The sequence below is a fragment of the Scyliorhinus canicula genome, chromosome 5 (genome assembly GCF_902713615.1).
Source record: "Scyliorhinus canicula chromosome 5, sScyCan1.1, whole genome shotgun sequence".
In the NCBI taxonomy this organism is placed as follows: domain Eukaryota; kingdom Metazoa; phylum Chordata; class Chondrichthyes; order Carcharhiniformes; family Scyliorhinidae; genus Scyliorhinus; species Scyliorhinus canicula.
Window position 1 is genome coordinate 146,466,651 of NC_052150.1, and position 20,339 is coordinate 146,486,989.

At 43.7% G+C, this 20,339-nt stretch overlaps 1 protein-coding gene across 3 annotated transcripts in view; it reads left to right on the plus strand.

Annotated features, from left to right (window-relative positions):
- tpk1 (thiamin pyrophosphokinase 1) overlaps positions 1-20,339 on the plus strand; it is a 417,730-nt gene that overhangs the window by 108,681 nt on the left and 288,710 nt on the right. For all 3 annotated transcript variants that reach the window (XM_038797789.1, XM_038797787.1, XM_038797788.1), the window contains one exon: positions 6,341-6,410. In XM_038797789.1, coding sequence (XP_038653717.1) covers positions 6,341-6,410 — 70 coding nt within the window. The remainder of the gene's footprint in view (positions 1-6,340; positions 6,411-20,339) is intronic.

Sequence of the window (20,339 nt, forward strand, 5' to 3'; positions counted from 1 at the left end):
AGGACACTATGGGCAATTTAGTATGGCCAATCCACCTAACCCGCACATCTTTGGACTGTGGGAGGAAACCGGAGCACCCGGAGGAAACCCACGCACACAGGGGGAGGACGTGCAGACTCCACACAGACAGTGACCCAGCCGGGAATCGAACCTGGGACCCTGGAGCTGTGAAGCGTTTATGCTAACCACCATGCTACCCTACTGCCCCTACTTTTTCAGTAGCATGTTGCCGATCCTGCACATGGATTTGGAGCCCAGTCCCCTGGGGGCCATATTTGGGGTGTTGGATTTGCCAGAGCTGAAGACAGGAGTGAGGGCAAATGTTTTAGTCTTTGCCTTGCTGATTGCTGTCAGGTGGGTCCTGTTGGGATGGAGGTCAGCTTCTCTGCCCTGTGTCTCAGTATGGGGTTCCTGTATTTGAAGAAGGTTATGTTCATTTTGAGGGGAGGGAGTGAGGAATTCCACAGAGATGGGGTCTGTTTATATTACACTTTAAAGAGTTGGTTACCGCCAGCTGCTGGGCGGTGGGGGAGGGGTGCTGCGTTTGTTTTGAATTACTGCGGTGTTGGAGGATTGGGGGGGGGTTTGTTTTATTTTGTTGTGTTGCATATTTGAAATGCTAAAATGTTAAAAATTGAATAAAAATACTTCTTTAAAAACAAAGTACCGACAGTCGAGTCTATACAGTAATGCGGATGGGAATATCTTCCACTTGGAACAAGTACACAACACACCAGTCACTTCTAAGCAAGTGAGAAAACAAAATCTGAGTGATCTGATGCTCTCAGAAGTGATGGATATGGTATTCCAAGGGAAGACTTTGGAACTAGCACCTGACCTAAACCCCGACTACTCCAGCAAACTGAAGTTGTCAGTACAGTCAAGATATCTTCTATGGGGACTCAGAGTGATTACTCCGCCACCATTGAGGAAACAGGTGTTGGAAAAGCTACATACAGGCCATCTGGAGTCATATGCATGTAGGAAATAGTGAGAAGTTATATCTGGTGGCCTGGACTAGACACGGAAATTGAAGGGAAAGCTAGAACATGGTCTTCCTGTGCGACGGTACGAAACCTGCCACCCTTTGCAATGCTGTATCCATGGGAATGGCCTGAAGAGGTTTGGCAACACGTGCATGTGGATTTTGCAGGATCTTTAAAGGACATATTCTTGGTAATGGCCGATGCTCACACCAAGCAACCAGAGGTTGCTGTGATTAAATCTACCTTGTTGAAGAAGACTATTGAGAAGCTAGGCAAAGTGTTTCATCCATTTGGATTTCTTGAACAAATGGCAAGCAACAATGGACCTCAATTTGTTTCAAGAATTCGAAAGTTTCTTACAAGAGAATGGTGAATATAGGGGCTGGTTAGCACACTGGGCTAAATCGCTGGCTTTTAAAGCAGACCAAGGCAAGCCAGCAGCATGGTTAAATTCCCGTACCAGCCTCCCCGAACAGGTGCCGGAATGTGGCGACTAGGGGCTTTTCACAGTAACTTCATTTGAAGTCTACTTGTGACAATAAGCGATTTTCATTTCATTTCATTTCATTACTATGTCTGCATTGTACCACCTTGCTACTAATGGACTAGCAGAATGTTTCGTTCAAACTATGAAACATACCTTGAAGGCAACTAGGAAACCAGATTCGCTGATCAAATGACTTAACCAATTCCTACTGGTGTATAGGAAGACTACACATTCAACCACCAAAACCTCTCCTGCATTACTAATGATGAAAAGGTAACTATGTTCTGCATTTGTTCTGTTGAAACCTCTGAAACTAAAGAGCTTATGCAACAGCAACAGTAAGTACAAATGGAATGGCAGGAAAGCAAGGCAAAGCATAGAATTTTCCATGAAGAACAAGGATTTTGGTCTAGGAATCACTCCACAGGGGAGAAATAAGTTCCTGCCACAAACCTTGCACTGACTGGACCTCTCTCTTACACTATCCAGACCAGAGATGACGTTTTCTGGAGGAGACATACAGACCAGTTGCTGGCTGTAAGAATGGAGTTGAGACCTGCTGAAAGTCCAGCTTCAAGCCTACAAAGTCACGATTTGACTTTTCTTACAACCCCAAAACTAACAGGCATTGTTGAGGAAAACAGCACCTCACCTTCCGTTCAGACATGAGGACAATCTCTAGTTCCAATGTCATCGCCAACCATAGAATTCTTTACTAGAATAGAATTCTTACAGTGCAGAAGGAGGCACATTGGCTCTTCGAAAAGAGCACCCTACCTAGACCCATCACCCATCCTATCCCCCTCACCCCACCTAATGGAATAGTGGGGAGTATTCCATCACACTCCTGACAATGCCTTTGAGCACTAATGGGCAATTCACCTAACCTGCACATCTTTGGACTGTGGGAGAAACCAGAGCACCCTCCACACAGACAGTCACTCAAGGACGGAATTGATCCTGGGTCGCTGGCTGAGGCAGCTGTGCCAGCCATTGTGCCTATAATTGACAATAGTTTCATGGTCATCATTAGACTTTTAATTTCAGATTTTTATTGAATTCAAATTTCACCATCTGCCATGGTGGGATTTGAACCAGGGTCCCCAGAGCATTACCCTGGGTCTCTGGATCACTAGTCCAGCGACAAAGGACTATGCCACCACCTCCTCCTCCATCTCATCCTCCTCATCAAAAACGTCAGTCTTCAGCCAATTTGATTCACTACACGTGATATCAAGAAAAGGCTGAAGGCACTGGATACTGCAAAGGCTATGGGTCCTGACATTTTGACAATAGTATTAAAGACTTGCACACCTGAATTAGCCATGCCCCTAATCACACTAGAAAGGGTTGCATGTGCGAGTTAAAGAGCTGAAAAACTTCATTTAAATGCCTAAATATATCTGCATCTGTTTTGGTTGAACGCAAGAAGGAATGGGAGAAGAATTTGTTGTTTAGCCTATTGAGTTAATTCCGTCTGTAGACCTTGTACAATTTCCCCCACAATGGACTCAACCCAACTTAGTTCATTTTTATTTCATACCAAATTTTCTAATTCGGAACATAACCAATCCATAGGTAAAACCTTCAATAAGTTGAAGTCACAAATATTTATTTGTGGTCCTAAGATAGCTTGGAAAAGTTCAGAATGTCAGCTTAATATTATCTTTGTGCTATTAAACTTGGTCTCTATGGTACACTCTGCTGCTACTGTGGGTTGGTGGAAAGTATAGCACCAATCAAACAGGCTGCTTTGTCCTGAGGTTCTTCACTGTTTTGGAGCACATATCCAGGCAAGTGGGGAGCATTCCATCACACTCCTGACTATGCCTTGTAGATGCTGGACAAGCTTTGGAAAGTCAAGAGGTGAGTTATTCACTGTGGAATTTCCAGCCTCAGAGCTGTGCTTGTAGACACACAATATGGATGGTCCAGTTCCGTTTCTGCTCAATCGTGACTCCTAGAGTGTTGATAATGGGTATTTAATAATAATAATAATCACTTATTGTCACAAGTAGGCTTCAGTGACGTTACTGTGAAAAGCCCCTAGTTGCCACATTTCGGCGACTGTTCGGGGAGGCCGGTACGGGAATTGAACCCGCGCTGCTGGTCTTGTTCTGTTTTACAAGCCAGCTGTTTAGCCCACTGTGCTATTTGATGATGGTAATGCTGGCAGACATCCGCCGGAGATGGTTAAATTCTGTCTTGTTGCACATGCTCATTGTCTGCAACTTGTGTGGCATGGGTGTCACTGGCCACTTAAGCCCAAGCCTGAATAGGAAATCTACAATTTCCTCCTCTACTCCTTTTAATATCCTGTATTGGAGATTTATTTCTCTTTACTCTCAGTATTTTGTACATTAGCATTTTAAAAAATTGTTAAGTTGAGTAAATTGTATCTGTCTTCACTGTAGAAGACTTTGAAAACTTTCCAAAGATACTTTAGAATAAAGTGGTGAATGGGAGGAGGAATCTTAAAGCAATCAGCAGGGAAAAAGTGCTGAGAAAACTGTTCGACCCAAAGGCTGACAAATCCTCTAAACTGCTAGCTCAGTCTGTTGCCTTAATATCTGACCAGCAGGCAACACAGAAGAGTTCTGGCCATGCTGGACAACATGTCCCATTTACCCTGCTTCTGTTGGAAGTTCTGTGCCATCTCCTATAAGACTGATTCATCTCTGCGTGCCTATCTCATTTTGCAAAGTCAACACGACTGGCAAAATGAATTCCACAAAATTGGTTTTAGGCCCGCCAGCCTCCATGACAGCATACGTAATTAGACTTTGATTCTGGACACTTGAACTCAAGTGAACCAATATTTAGTTTCCATGTTGTCTCTGTATTGTAAAACCTTCTTTTCTCTATCTCTCCCTTTATTGTCTGAGTATGGCAGTGATATTGCGAACCCTCCTTCCCACATTTTGTATTTCTGAAAGCAAACTAACCCTTTGAGTTCATCCTATCTTTAATTTGCTGTGGGTCTATTAATAGAAACTTGAATAACACAAAAACTGAGAGGTCATGGAAATATGCCACCACTAATAAAGAGGGAAACAGATCAAAACACCTTTCCGTAAATGGACAGGTGGTGAGATGAGAAATTAGTGCTGTTTAAATGAACCCTTCTCCTGTCCATAACAACTTGTGTACTGAGGCTTATTTTTGTTTGTTCAAAACCCGTGGAATCTTGTGGCTTAGTAAGTGTTTTGAATCACAAACTTTGTCTACTTTAAACAAAACATTATTGCCCCCCATTATCTCCCCGACAACCCAGGGTCTGGCCAAGAATCGTAACATAAATTGGGTGTGTATCCAGGATCTCAAATCCACAGACAAACACGAGTGTTGATACTTGCTGAGGCTAATGTTGATAAGATTTCCACGGTGAATTTTATTCTGTTGACTGGAAAGCAGAATGGCTTTGTCAATTGCTAAGACTTTTCTGGAAAGGGAAGATTTAATCCTGTGTGATTTTCAACAGTTAACCAAGCTACTGTTAATTGCATTAGCAGAAGAGTTAAAGTTAGAAAGCTAAGAAAGCAGAAATAATTTAAGTAATAACACTGTATCCACGATTGGAAGAAGAAAAAGTTGATCCAGATAGCAGAAAGGCTATGGATAGGCATTCTAGTCTTTCAGAAGAACAATCTTCAGATTATGAGACAACTAACGTTGCAGTACTTGATAATCACAGACCTGTCCCTGAAGCATATCGGTTGGAATTTTGGACTTTAAAGAAAATACCGAATGAGATGTTTGTAGAATTTGCTAGGGAAAAAGAAATATTATGGGACCAATGGTTTTAGTTTTCCCCATCTCTCTGGTGTTGTAGCCTTTTTCTTTACTTTGAAAAGTAACATTTAACAAGCATCAGTGAACCAGCTGTATACATCATTCACCTGAATGCCATACAACTTCTGTGTTATTTATATTGTGATGATTGTGAGAAGTTTTCATATTGCACTTAGTATTTTTGCTGTAATTACAGAGGGAGAGAATGATTGATTTTTGCAGGGCAATATTACCTTTTATAACAAGGCACAAGAATATGGTGTGCTTTTGGATTGCAAGTGGCAGAATTAATGGGAGGCACCAGGTTTGTCACTGCTTCTGGAACACCAAGCTGGACAGACATGATTTGGTTTGCTCTTGAAGGACTCTCCCTAAAAGGCTATGTATCAATATAAGCAAGTGGAAACCCTTGTTGTTTTTATCCATAAGTGGTATTCAAGATATGTTGGTTTGCTTAATTGGAATGTATATATCCATGTGGAGGCAGTGCAAGAAAGTAAGCAAATAAGATGTTATAACTGTAAATGTAAGCTATTCCCTTGTTGCTAATGTGCTTAATTCTGTGTTTAAATTAAAGTTTATTTTACGTTAAAAGCTGTCTGCTGGTCAGTGTTATCACTCCTGTGGTGAGGTAACATTTCCTCACTATATTCCAAAGTGAAAGGTTGGGTTCTTGTCCGGAATACTGTATTGGGGTTCTCACTCTTGGACGCATAACAATTGGATTCAAGACTGGCATCTTAACAAAAGATTGGGGTTCTGGTCTGAACCCATAACAGTATTTATCGGAGCTGAATCAGATGTTGAGGTTGTGATAACCTATTTGTTTTATTATTCCGGAGAAGATACGATTGAATGATTTCCTTCTGTTTTGCTTTTTGCCACATTTTATCACCAATTGGATGAGCAATGACTCTTGAATAGTGTATTTGAACGACCCAATGCACTGATAGTTTCTGGCTAAAATTTGCTGACCTCCTATTTGCCCGAATCATGCATGATAGCTTCTGTTTCCAAAAGTTGAAAATAAAGTTGCTTATGTTCACCTTTGTTTTCCTTTTGTCTGTTTCTGAAGCTGTTGTCCGTGCCTGTGCCGATGGTGGAGCAAACCGACTCTATGAGCACACTGAAGGAAGGCGGGAAAGGTAAATCTAATAACTGTCCTGTTACTGTTTTTAACAATCTGCAATAGAATGATGTTTTTTTTAAAAAGTATTTTTATTAAGGTTTTGCAGAAATTTTCATAATAAAACAGTAGTAACCATAATAACAAAACAAACTAGAGTGAACATTAACATAGTGCAAAAAGAGAATATGTAATAACAATTAAATAGACATTACCCCACGCGACCCAGTCTTCCCACACCATCCCAATGAAGCATTCACTCCCTCCAACCCACCACTCCCACCCCCACCCCCCCCAAACACAGATTGCTGCTGACATTTTAATTTTCCCCGAGAAAATCGACGAACGGCTGCCACCTCCGAGAGAACCCTAGCGTAGACCCTCTTAAGGCAAACTTTATTTTCTCGTGGCTGAGAAACCCAGCCATGTCGGTAACCCAAGTCTCTACACTCGGGGCTTCGAGTCCCTCCACATTAATAAAATCCGTTTCCGGGCTACTAGGGAGGCAAAGGCCAAGACATCGGCCTCTTTCGCCCCCATAACTCCCGGGTCTTCTGACACTCCAAAGATCGCTATCTCTGGACTCGGCACCACGCATGTGTTAAGCACCTTGGACATTGCCCTCGCGAACTCTTGCGAGAACTCTCTAAGCTCCGGGCATGCCCAAAACATGTGAACATGGTTTGCAGGGCTGCCCTTGCACCTCATACAACTGTCTTCGAACCCAAAAAGCTTGCTCATTCTCGCTGCCGTCGTGTGTGCCCGGTGGACCACCTTAAATTGAAGTAGACTGAGGCTGGCACATGATGAGGAGGAATTAACTCTGCCCACAGACCCGCTTCCTAACTCCTCCTCCCACTTGCCCTTGAGCTCCTCCACCAGGGTTTCCTCCGCCTCCTGTAGTTCCTGGTAGATATCCGCCACCCTCCCCTCCCCCACCCAGGTGCCGGAGACCACCCTGTCCTGTATCCTCAGTGGTGGCACCGTCGGAAAGGCCACTACCTGTTTTTTCAGGAAGGCCCGTACTTCCAGATATTTAAAGGCATTTCGTGGTAGCAGATTAAATTTCTCCTCTAGCGCCTTCAAACTGGGAAGCTTCCGTCTATGAACAGATCCACCGCTTCCAATAAGCTTAATGTCTCAGCAGCCAAAGTGCTTTTGACCACTCTCCTTATTTTCTTTGTTTCCCACACAAGAGGGCAACATTTACCATTGTTCCCCAAAAGAAAAATTATAAAACCTCCTGCGCTTGAAACTCCATCACATAAATTTGCATAGGACGCATCACTATAAACTATGAGCTTCAAATACCTAGGATCACCTAAAACCGGGAACTTCAAAACACACTCCTGCATTTTCAGTTTGGCCAACACTTTATTTGCTCTTATTATGTCTTCCACTTTGGGATCATTCCTCTTTGTACTCAACTCTAAAACATCAAAACTCACGTCCAGTCTAGTCTGTCTTCCTAACCAGTTCAGTTGCCCAATTAAACTTCGCAGTTGCTCTTTTTCTATCTTCGAAACCATTGCGTCTTTTTGTGAAACCCGGCCATGACTAATTGCTATTGGACTGATGCTTTTCAAGTAAGATTGCTGACGTAAAGTTGCCCCTAACTGAGTCTGTCCGATTTCCAAACCAATATATTTAAATGCACCGGAAGCCTGACTTCCAACACTGAATTCTTTCCTCAAACCAGAGATTACAATAACTTCAAAATCACTAATCCCACCCCACAAAAAATCATCGACATGCATCATGAAGATGCCAGCAAGATTTCCTTTATAATGCCAGTAAAACATTGCAGGATCTGCTTTCAACTGGCAACAGCCTAACTTTAACAAGACTGACCTCACCGAAAAGTACCAGACTCTAGATGCATCATTTAATCCATATACACATTTGTTCAACTTCCACAGTACCCCTTCTGTGTAAGCTGCTTCTTTAGGAGGACGGAGAAAAATGTCTCTCTGGAGCTGATGCCCCTGCAAAAAGGCAGCTTTTATATCTATAGATTTGCATTCCCATGACTTTGTGGCTAATAGAGCCAAGAAGATCTTTAAAATAACCTTTCTTTCTGTAGGTGAATCTACCCTTAAGTCCTGATCGTCTAAGTTTCCGTCAAATCCCCTTGCCACAAGCCTGGCCTTTGCCTCATAAGTTCCATCTGGAAGAACCTTTTCTGTACAAATCCATCTGTGGGATAGAGCTTTTTGTCCCCTATCCGGTACTTCTGTGTATACCCCAAATTCACTCCAACTATGCAATTCTTGCTGTTTAGCATATTTGATAACTTTTTCATCTAATTTATTTGAAGCCACCAAAATCTCACGTGCATGTGGGCTTCTACTTCTATTAGTATTCGTAGTCTTACTCCTGTTCCGAGATCTTGATAAACTACGTCCCCTTTCCTGCCTGGTATCTCGTTCTGTACTGCTACTGCTTGATCTTTCTCTTCTATAGCGGGATGTCCTTTCAATAGTTCTCGACCTTTTCCTGCGAACCTGTTCACTATCCGATGTACTATCTGAACTGGCACTGCGTTTCTGTGCCCTCCATTTTTGAACTTTTTTTCCCCAATCCATTGTCTTAACTTCCTCCCCTGAATGCTGTACATTCAACCAATGTTTATACTGTCCAGTGGCCTTCCCTGCTCTACTAATAACAGTTGCATCCTTCCATTGACTAGACCCTTCAGGCAAGTATGTCACTTTTGTACCAACCTTTGGCAGTTGTCCTTTCGGAAAAATGGCCTGATCTAATTTATCAGAAGTGTCGTGTTCCTCTACAGAAACCCTGTCTATATCAGTTAACTGGTCCTCATAGTTCTGTAACACATGCGTACCAGATGACTCTGGTTCCTCGTCTTGTCTGTCTGCTCTGTCTAAATTTGAAAATTTGTAATCGGTACCCATTATCCTTGATGAATGTACCCTAACAGCTTGATTACCATGTTGCAAAATAAATGTTTTGCCATCTATGCCTATGATCTTCCCAGGGCCTTTCCATTCATTAGAATTGTCTCTCTTCTAGTATACAATTTCTCCTTGTTGAAAAATGGCATCTGATGGCCGTACATTATGTCTTAAAGCTCTGCGAATTCTTTCAGAGACTTCTGCTTCCAAGAAAGGTTTTCTACTGCTATGTAATGTGTTTAAATGTTCAGCAAAACCTGAGCCAATTGTAGTCCCTTCCCAAGCTGGAGGCTGGTCATCCAAAATGGAGGGAATTTTAGGATTTCTACCAAACACTAATTGATAAGGACTATAGCCCCCAACCATTCTCTGCTACCATTGTAAAATGTACTAGATGCTGTGGTATTAAGAGGCAAGAATTCAGATCGTTTTCCACCAACACACCTTTAATGGTTCAAACTCACTCTGCACAGAACTCTACAGATCATCACAAGCTCCAGAGTCCACCTGAAGCCCCTTTACATATCAGTGTCAATCATTGAACACTTAACATAAATGAGACAATCATTGAACACTTAACAATGAGACAACTAATTGAAATGTCTCTTAACCCATTACTTAACACTGTTCTCCCACCTGCTGCTCTGTTCTTTTTTTTCCCACCGCAATACAAGTTCCTTGTCCAAGAGGCGATGGAATCTCATCACCATGGCCCTCGGCGGTTGATTCGCCTTGGGCTTCCTTGCGAGGGCTCTGTGCGCCCCGTCCAGCTACAGGGGTTGAGGGAATACCTCTGCCCCTATCAGCGTCTCCAACATCTTGGACACAAATGCTCCAGCATCCGACCCCTCCACACCTTCAGGGAGGCCCACAATTCTCAAGTTCTGTCTCCTGGACCTGTTTTCTGGGTCCTCCAGCCTCTCCTACCACTTCTTGTGGAGGTCATCCCGCGCCTCCACCTTAAGGGCCAATACGACCAACTCGTCCTCGTGGTCGGATAGCTTTTTCTCCATCTCCTTAATCGCTTTCCCTTGTGTCGCCTGAGTTGTGATCATTTGGTCCATTGATGCCTTAATCAGGTCCAGCATGTCCTTTTTAAGATCAGCAAAGCAGCCCCAAAGGAACTCCTGTTGCTCCTGTGCCCACTGCGCCCATGCACCCTGGTCTATGCCGGCCGTCATGCCGTGCCTCGGAGCCCGCTCCGCACACTTCTGTCTGCTGGGACTTAAATGCATCACCCGGCCACTCCTGGTCCAGCTATCCGTACAACAGAGAGGGAATCCTTTTGGCAGTGTTCGCTTCACCAATCTGCCTCAAAAAGTCAGTGGAAACCCCTGAAAAAGGTCCGAGAGTCCGATTCAGACGGGAGCTGCCGAATGAGCGACCTGCTCCTCCATGGCCACCACCGGAAGTCTCGTCACCGCTTCATCAAAGGCCTTGACGAGATTTTTTCAAAGTTGTTCCCTCTGCTGCTAGAATTCAGCTTGAAGGCTTTAAGCTCGCCCTTCCCCCGCCTGCATGCTGGAAGAGGCTTTTGTCTTTGCTGCAGCTTCAGCCAAATCCCTCACTGTTTCTGCCGGGTCTGGTAACCAAGAGACATACCATTCCTGGGGGAAAGTACTCCTCCAACATTCACCTACATCTTTTCATCAAAATTCCACCCCGTATTGATTAAAAAAGAGCTCTTTTCTGTAACCTTGGGCAGGAGCTGCCTTATGTGTGACCATTTACTCCATGGTCCACATGGAATTCCGCAGTAGAAATATGTTTAATGGCAGGTTATCAAATCTTTCTAAAATAAAGAACAGCCTTGTGTAATAGTAGTTCTTTCTTGACCATTATATGTAAAGGAACCACTTAAAAGAATTGAGGACGGGCCAAGGGGCCTTTTACTCCAATAACTTTCTTCACAATCAGTGTCAATATTCACTGATGGCATTCACTGTTGTCATGGGTGACGATGACCGATAAGATGGCGGATGCTCGTATTTCCACAGCTTGTAAAACATTTCACTGCGCAATACTGAAGAACTTTAAAATGTGCAGCTGCAATTCTGTTTTTTGGTTATCACTTCAGCTTTTTCCATTCACGATCATTTTCACTTTAGTCGTGAATGCGTTAGTTATTTGCCAACAGTTGGGAGTGGGATAGGAATGGTGTGGGGAAGGCATGTGTATCTGGAAGGTGTGTCTGCTATGTTGAGAACTGGGCCCAAATAAAAGGTATAACGAAGTATGAAACAAAATAAAGAGTATAAAATAATATCAAACAAAATAAAGAGTATAAAATAGTATCAAACATAATAAAGTGTACAAAATAGTGTTAAACAAAAGCATATAAAATTGCATCAAATAAAAAAACTATGCATTTTATTTCCTAATTAGGCACATATAATTTACAGATTTTAAAATGAGGAACAATAGGCAGTTGTGCCAGTTCTGTCTCCCAGTGGGAAAATGCTGGAAATGCACAGGGTCAATTAGCATCTGTAAAATGAAAATAAGTTGAGTCAGGTTTTGATATGACAGGTACTGATTGATCCGTTTATTTCCAGCATTTTCTGTTTGCATTTCCAAATTGTACTGTATCCTTTTTATTTTATCATCTGCTATTCCGATGATCACGTTGAATAACAAATTCTGAAGGAACGGGATGATTTAAAAACATATTTTGCATTTCCATATTCCTGTAGAATAACAAAAATTCTTGTGAATCGCAATTGAGGTTCCAGAGAACACTTTAGTACAGTGAGTATTTCCTGAAACTACAGGCCAAATTCTGCAAGTACTCGAAACTTACTAATTCTAACTGGGCAGAATTATTCTAACAAGTAATGCTATCTCTAACCAATGTTTCTGCCATTCCTTTGACTGTGCGAAAGAGAAGGGACCAACGTTCCTTTCGGTATGTGCTTAATCTCCATTTTTTAATACAAATATTCTCTTTAACACCAAAGCAGATTAATTAGGGTCACAAGTTCAAACATGGTAATATTGCTGTCTCTGGGACATAGTTGATAGAGGGCCAGATTGGCAGCTCAATATTCCAGGTGAGATAGGGAAGGAGGTAAAAGAGGAGGGAGGGGGTGTTGCAACTTGATCAAGGAATCAATTACAACAGTTAAGAGGGATGACATCCTAGAAGGCTTTTCAACTGAAGCCATATGAATATTACTTAAAAACCAAAAAGGAGCAATCACTTTGCTGGGACTGTTCTATAGGCCCCCTAACAGTTCGAGAAAAATTGAAGAGGAGCTTTGTAGGCAAATTTCAGAGAAGTGTAAAAGTAATAGGGTAGTGATAGTGAGAGATTTCAACTTCCCCAATATTAACTGGGGACGCAAAAGTGTGAAAGGTTTGGAGGGAGTGGAATTCTTAAAATGCATCCATGAGAATTTAATAAGCCAGTACGTAGAAGACCCTACAAGAGAGGGGGCGGTCCTGGAATTAATTTTCAGTAACAAAGCTGGGCAAGTAGCTGGAGTATTAGTGGGGTAGCATTTTGCAGACAGTGATCATAACTCCATTACATTTTCTTATGGAAAAGGACAACGATAGGCCTGAGAAAATTCAAAACAAGCAAAGGCCGATTTTAATAAGATCAGATATGATTTGGCCAGAGTGGACTAGGAGCAGACATGTTTAGGTAAATTTGTGACAGAACAGTGGGGTGCATTCAATATGGAAATAAGGAGTGTACAGGGCCAACATGTTCCAATCGAGAAAAAGAGAGGGACCAACAAATCCACTGAACCCTGGATATTGAAGGATATACAGTATTGGATAAGAAGATAAAGAAAGGCTAATGGCAGATGGAGGGCTCAAAACAGCAGAAGCACTAGAGGCGTATAGACTGTTCAAGGGCAAATTTAAAAAGGAAATTAGGAGAGCAAAAGGGGGATATGAAAGGTTATTGGCAGGTAAAATAAAGGAAAATATTAAGTTGTTTTACAAGTACATTAATGGTAAAAGGATAGCTGGGGAAAATGTAGGTCCCATTAATGACCACAGTGGTAATTTGTGTGTGGAGCCGGAGGATGTACTTAGGGTTCCAAATGAATACTTTGTGTCAGTGTTCACCGTGATGGGGATGGTGTAGATATAGAAAGTAGGGAGAAGGACTATCATAAAATTGAAAAGATTAACATAGAGAGGAGGTTCTAAGAGATCTGGCAGGCTTAAAGGTAGACTCTCCAAGGCTAGATGAAATGTGCCCCAGCTGCTAAGTGAGGCAAGGGAGGAAATAGAAGGGGTGCTGGCAATAATTTTCATTCCCCTCTGACCACAGGTGAGGAGCTGGAGGACTGGAGGATAACTAAAACGATACCATTGTTCACGAAGGGAGGAAGGGATAAACCAGGAAACCGCAGGCCAGTCAGTCTAACCTAAGTAGAGAGGAAACTATTGAAAGCAATTCTGAGAGATAGAATTAATCTGCATTTATAGAAAGAAGTCTTACAACACCAGGTTAAATTCCAACAGATTTGTTTCAAACACGAGCTTTCGGAGCGCAGCTCCTTCCTCAGGTGAATGGAGAGATAAGTGAGGAATACCTCTCCATTCACCTGAGGAAGGAGATGCGCTCCGAAAGCTCGTGTTTGAAACAAACCTTGTTGGACTTTAACCTGATGTTGTAAGACTTCTTACTGTGCTCACCCCAGTCCAACGCCGGCATCTCCACATCATGCATTTATAGAGGCAGGAATGAATCAAGAACAGTCAACGTGATTTTGTTGAGGGGAGGTCAGGTGTGCCCAACTTGAATGAATTTTTCAAAGAGGTGACCTGGTGTATAGATGAGGTCAGTAATGGAGGAGGAGCAGAGTAAAGCAGGCTGGGAGTGAAGTGAAGCAGAGTAAAGCAGGCTGGGGGTGAAGTGAAGCAGAGTAAAGCATGGTGGGAGTGGAGTGAAACTGTAATGAAGGCTGAGACTAGAGTGAAGCAGACAGAAGCAGGTTAGGAGTGGAGTGAAGCAGAGTAAAGCAAGCTGGGAAGGGAGTGAAGCAGCATAATGAAGCCTGGGCGTGGAGTGAAGCAGAGTGAAACAGGTTGGGAATGGAGTAAAGCAAAGTAACACAGGCTGGGAGTGGAGTGGTGCAGCTTACAGTGGGCTAGGAGTGGAGTGATTGCTGTGTCCCCATAAGGAATTGCATGGTCTTGCTGGTACACTGCAAACTCCAAGGCCACCACCTCCATGCGGGTCAGAATGTGAAGGTACACCAACCCTTCACCTGCTTTGGCCCTTGTTTGTTGTTGTGCACTGTCTTCTCCTACAAGTTCAAAAATGTTTGTTGTCCCATGTAGACGAGCACAGCACCTATACTGGTCGGGGCTAAGTCATGCCTAATGTGGGCACGCAAATGCCCCCTCGTATGAACTTGTAGACCGCAAAGGATCTTGTGGTGATCAGCAAAGACCGACATATGTTTTTCCCCAAAATGCAAAAATTCCCCTGTCAGAGTTAACTGCTGCCTGACTCTTTACCCAGCTCCTGGTTGGCCATTCCCTCTTCACCAAGCATACCCTCTCATGTTGCCACATGCAGGCCCCAAAGGATCTGACCTTGGCGACTGAATGAGGTCACTGATGTGCTTGCCGCTGAGCCAGTCATGATGCATTACCGTGAGTGGAGAAAATAGAACAAACAAATACAGAGCTCACTGGATGATGAAAGAGATGGAGAGTAAGATGAAGCAGAAAATAGCGTGCTCATGACAGATATCAGGTGGATAATAAAAGTGAGAAGCGGTAAAGGTGATGGATGTTTGTATTTGTAATAAGAGTGTGTGGTGAAGGTGGGCTGGTGTACTTCAAGTAGATAAGTCCCCAGAACACGAGATGCATCCATTTGCCACTGGAGGAAATCGTAGAGGCACAGAAATATATTCTTCCAATCCTTCATAGATACTGAGGTGGTCCAGAGGTCTGGAGATTTGCACAGGTTACAGCTTTGTTCAAAAATGGAGTGTAAGGATAAACACAGAAACTGCAGTCCAGTCACTCTTAACCTCGATGGTCAAGAAGCTTTTAGAAATGATAATTCCGGACAAAATTAGCTACCACTTGAACAAATGTTGATTAATTAAGGAAAGCCAGCATGGGATTTGTCAAGGGAAAATTGTGTTCAATTAACTTGCTTGAGTTTTTTTGAAGAGTTGAGGGTTGATGAAGGCAATAATCAGAATAATGGTATATTATTTAAGAAACAAAATTCCAACCTGAAGGCTGAATTGCAGTGTAAGGTACATTGAAACAAATCTTATCCAGACAAGTAATCAGGTTAAAAAACATAAAACATGTAATAATTATGCAGTAACAAAAACAGACAAATTCAGCAGGGATGTGGTGGACAGCATATTAAAGAAAAGGTAATGTTGATTTAAAACCATATTAAAATTACAAACCAGTACACTATACATTACAAGCCTGTCCATATAAATTTCATCTTTTCAGTGCTTCATTAAGGACCAAACCATGTAAGGAGTAGGTCTACATTGGTACATTTAAGTCCTGCATCTTATGGGGTAAAGTGGTTAATGTGGAGAACTGCCAAAGGGCTTTTGATAAAGTGCCACATAACAGACTTGTCAGCAAAGTCAAAGCCAATGGAATAAAAGCGACATTGGCAGCATGGATGTGAAATTGGCTGAGGGACAGGAAAACAGAATAGATTTAGATTTATTGTCACGTGTACCCAGGTACAGTGAAAAGTATTTTTCTACGTACAGTCCAGGCAGATCGTTCCATGCATTAAGAAAACATAGGACATACGATAAACACACAATGTAAATACATAGGCATAGACATTGGGAGAAGCATACGGATTATAGTGCTAACAACAGTAGAGAAGATGCGTAGAGAGATAAGTTCAGTCCATAAGAGGGTCATTCAGGAGTCTGGTAACAGCGGGGAAGAAGCTTTATTTGAATCTGTTAGTGCATGTTTGCAGATGTTTGTATCTTCTGCCTAACGGAAGTGGTTCACTTCCTTAAGTCGCTGACCTTAGCTTTGCTAAAATTGAGGGAGAGGAAATTGAGGGAGATATTGTTATTGCACCAAGCCACGAGGTCCTCTATCTCCCTCCTGTTCACTGACTCATCACTGTTTGAGATCCGACCCAGGACAGTCATGTCATCAGCAAACGTGGAAATGGAGTTGGAGCCAAATTTTGCCCCACAAGTGGTATGTGCATAAGGAGTATAGTAGGGGGCTAAGTACGTAGCCTTGCGGGGCCCAGGTATTGAGGATTTTCATGAAGGAAGTATCGTTGTTTATCCTTACTGATTGTGAATATGGGTCAGGAAGTCCAGGATCCATTGCAGAGGGAGGAGCAAAGTTCTAGGTTTTGGAGTCCCAACACCATAATTGGCTGGGATTATGGTGTTGAAGGCAGAGCTGTAATCAATGAATAGGAGTCTGACACAGGAGTCATAGAGTCATAGAATTTACAGTGCAGAAGGAGGGCATTAAGCCCATCGTGTCTGCATCAGCCCTTGGAAAGAGCATCCTACTCAAGCCCATGTTCCACCCTATCCCTGTAACCCAGTAACCCTACTTAACCTTTTTGGACACTAAAGGCAATTTAACATGGCCAATCCACCTAACCCACACATCTTTTGACTGTTGGAGGAAACCGGAGCACCCGGCGGAAACCCACGGAGACACTGGGAGAACGTACAGACACTGCACAGATAGTGACCCAAGCCGAAATTGAACCCAGGTCCCTGGAGCTATGAAGCGACAGTGCTAATCGCTGTGCTACCGTGCCGCCCTGTTATTCTAATTCTGTTATATTTTAACTTCTGTTCCCCCTGTCTTCCAAAACCCACGCAGGTATGGGAAGAATGTGCAGACTCCGCACAGTGACCCGAGCCGGGGAATCGAACCTGGGACCCTGGAGCTGGGAAACAACTATGCTAACCACTGTGCTACCATGCTGCCCTTTGTCCTTATTGTTGAGATACTCCAGGGATGCATGTAGGGCCAAGGAAATAGTGTCTGCTGTTGGTCAATTGTGGTGAACGGTTATATTTCATATCTATGGTGGATTTTACAAAAAGTCGTGTTACGGCTCCTGTTTGGCTTGTTGTATGTTAATGGCTGAGACCTGGGTGTACTGGGCAGGATTTCAAAATTAATGAATGACCCAGAACTTGGAGGGATCTTTGTCAGGATGGCAGCTGGTGACTCGAGGTGAGCCTCGGGCCGGTGCTGGGACTACAACTTTTCACAATATACGGTAACGATCTGGAAGAAGGAACTGAGGGCACTGTTACTAAGTTTGCAGATGATACAAAGATATGCAGAGGGACAGGCAGTATTGATGAAGCAGTGGGGCTAGCGAAGGACTTGCACAGGTTAGGAGAGTGGCAGATTGAATACAGGAGTCAGGATGTCTTGTTGAGGTTGTACAAGACATTGGTAAGACCACACATGGAATACTGTGTTCAATTCTGATCACCCTATTATGGGAAGGATATTGTTAAACTGGAAAGAGTGCAGAAGAGATTTACATAGATGCTGCCAGGACTTGATGGTCGGAGTTATAAGGAAAGGCTGGATAGACTGGGACTTTTTTTCCCTGGAGCGTAGGAGGCCTCGGGGTGATCTTTTAGAGGTCTATAAAATAATGAGGAGCATCGATAAGGTAGATAGTCAACATCTTTTCCCAAAGATAGAGGAGTCTAGAACTAGAGGGCATAGGTTGAAGGTGAGAGGGAAGAGGTACAAAAGAGACCAGAGGGGAAATTCCTTCACACAGAGGGTGGTGAGCATCTGGAACGGGATACCAGAGGCAGTGGTAGAGCTGGGTACAATTTTATCCTTTAAAAAGCAGTCAGACAGTTACATGGGCAGGATAGATACAGAGGGATATGGGCCAAATGCAGGCAAGTGGGACTAGATTAGTGATAGAAACTGGGCGACATGGACCAGCTGGGCCGAAGGGCCTGTTTCCATGCTGTAAACATCTATGACTTAATGACTCTATGGCAGATGGAATGCAATGTGGAAAAGTGTGAGGTTATGCACTTTGGAAGGAGGAATAAAAGCAGAGAATATTTTCTAAATGGGGAAATGCTTAGGAAAGCACAAAGGGACTTAGGAGTACTTGTTCAAGATTCCCTTAAGGTTAAAGTGCATGTTCATTCAGCAGTTAGGAAGGCAAATGTAATGTTAGCATTCATGTCGAGAGGGCTAGAATACAAGACCAGGGATGTACTTCTGAGGCTGTATAAGGCTCTGGTCAGACCCCATTTGGAGTATAGTGAGCAGTTATGGGCCCCGTATCTAAAGAACAATATTCTGGCCTTGGAAGGGGTCAGACTAAAGGGCCAATAGTTTAAAACAGAGACGAGGAAGAAGATCTTCAGCCAGAGAGTGGTGAATCTGTGGAACTCTTTGCAGCGGAAGGCTCTGGAGGCCAAATCACTGAGTGTCTTTAAGACAGAGATAGATTGGACGAAGGAAGGAGAATGAGGATGAGATAAATATCAGCCGTGATTGAATGGCAGAGCAGACTCAATGGGCCGAGTGGCCTAATTCTGCTCCTATGTCTTATGGTCTTATGGAAGTATTGTGAACTGTGAGGACAATGATAAACTTCGAGGGGATATAAGTTGGTGGAGTGGCAGAGAAGTGGCAGAAGCAGTTTGATGCAGAGAAATGTGAAATTATTCCGTTTGGTAGGAAGGATCAGGAGAGGCAGTAAAAAATAAAGGATACATTTCTTTTTTTTAAATATAATTTTTATTGGAATTTTTTACAGAAAATATAAAACATAACGACAAACAATGAAATGCAACAAAATAACCCATAATAACTGTAACACCCCCAGACCGTATCGTCGCATGTATCACATCCCCCCCACCCCCCCCAACCCCAATGAACAACAAAAGAACTTAAAAATAAATTAAAATAAATAAACAAACAAACATAGTCATTGTCCGCCCCCCCCCCCCCCCCTTTTCGTGGGAAGCGAAGGGAATCCCTCCACCTGCCGCCTAGCAAATGCCTTTACCTGCAGATACCTGAACATGTTCCCCGGGGGGAGCCCAAATTTCTCCTCCAACTCCCCCAGGCTCGCAAACCTCCCATCAATAAACAGGTCCCTCAGCTGTCTGATGCCCGCTCTATGCCAACCCTGAAATCCCCCATCAATGTTCCCCGGGGCGAACCTATGGTTCCCCCTTAACGGAGCCTCCATCGAGCCCCCCACTTCTCCCCTATGTCGCCTCCACTGCCCCCAAATCTTGAGGGTAGCCGCCACCACCGGACTCGTGGTATACCTCGTAGGAGGGAGCGGCCACGGTGCCGTTACCAGGGCCCCCAGGCTTGTATCTCCACAGGACGCCCTCTCCATCCGTTTCCATGCTGCCCCCTCCCCCTCCATTACCCACTTGCGCACCATCGACACATTGGCCGCCCAATAATACCCCGAGAGATTGGGTAACGCCAGCCCCCCCCCATCTCTACCCCGCTCCAAGAAGACCCTCTTCACCCTTGGGGTCCCATACGCCCAAACAAAGCTCATGATGCTGCTAGTCACCCTTCTAAAAAAGGCCCTAGGGATAAAGATGGGCAAACACTGAAACAGGAACAAGAACCTTGGGAGAACCGTCATTTTGACGGACTGCACTCTACCCGCCAACGATAGCGGCACCATGTCCCACCTTTTAAATTCCTCCTCCATCTGCTCCACCAGCCTGGTAAAATTAAGCTTATGGAGAGTCCCCCAACTCCTGGCCACCTGCACCCCCAGGTATCTGAAACTCTTCACTGCCCTCTTAAATGGGAGTCTCCCAATTTCCTCCTCCTGATCACCCGGGTGTACTACAAGTACCTCACTCTTGCCTAAATTTAACTTATAGCCCGAGAAGCCCCCAAATTCCGCTAACAGCTCCATCACCCCTGGCATTCCCCCTTCTGGATCCGCCACATACAACAGCAGGTCGTCTGCATACAGCGATACACAATGTTCCTCCCCACCCCGCACCAGACCCCTCCATCTCCCTGACTCCCTCAACGCCATAGCC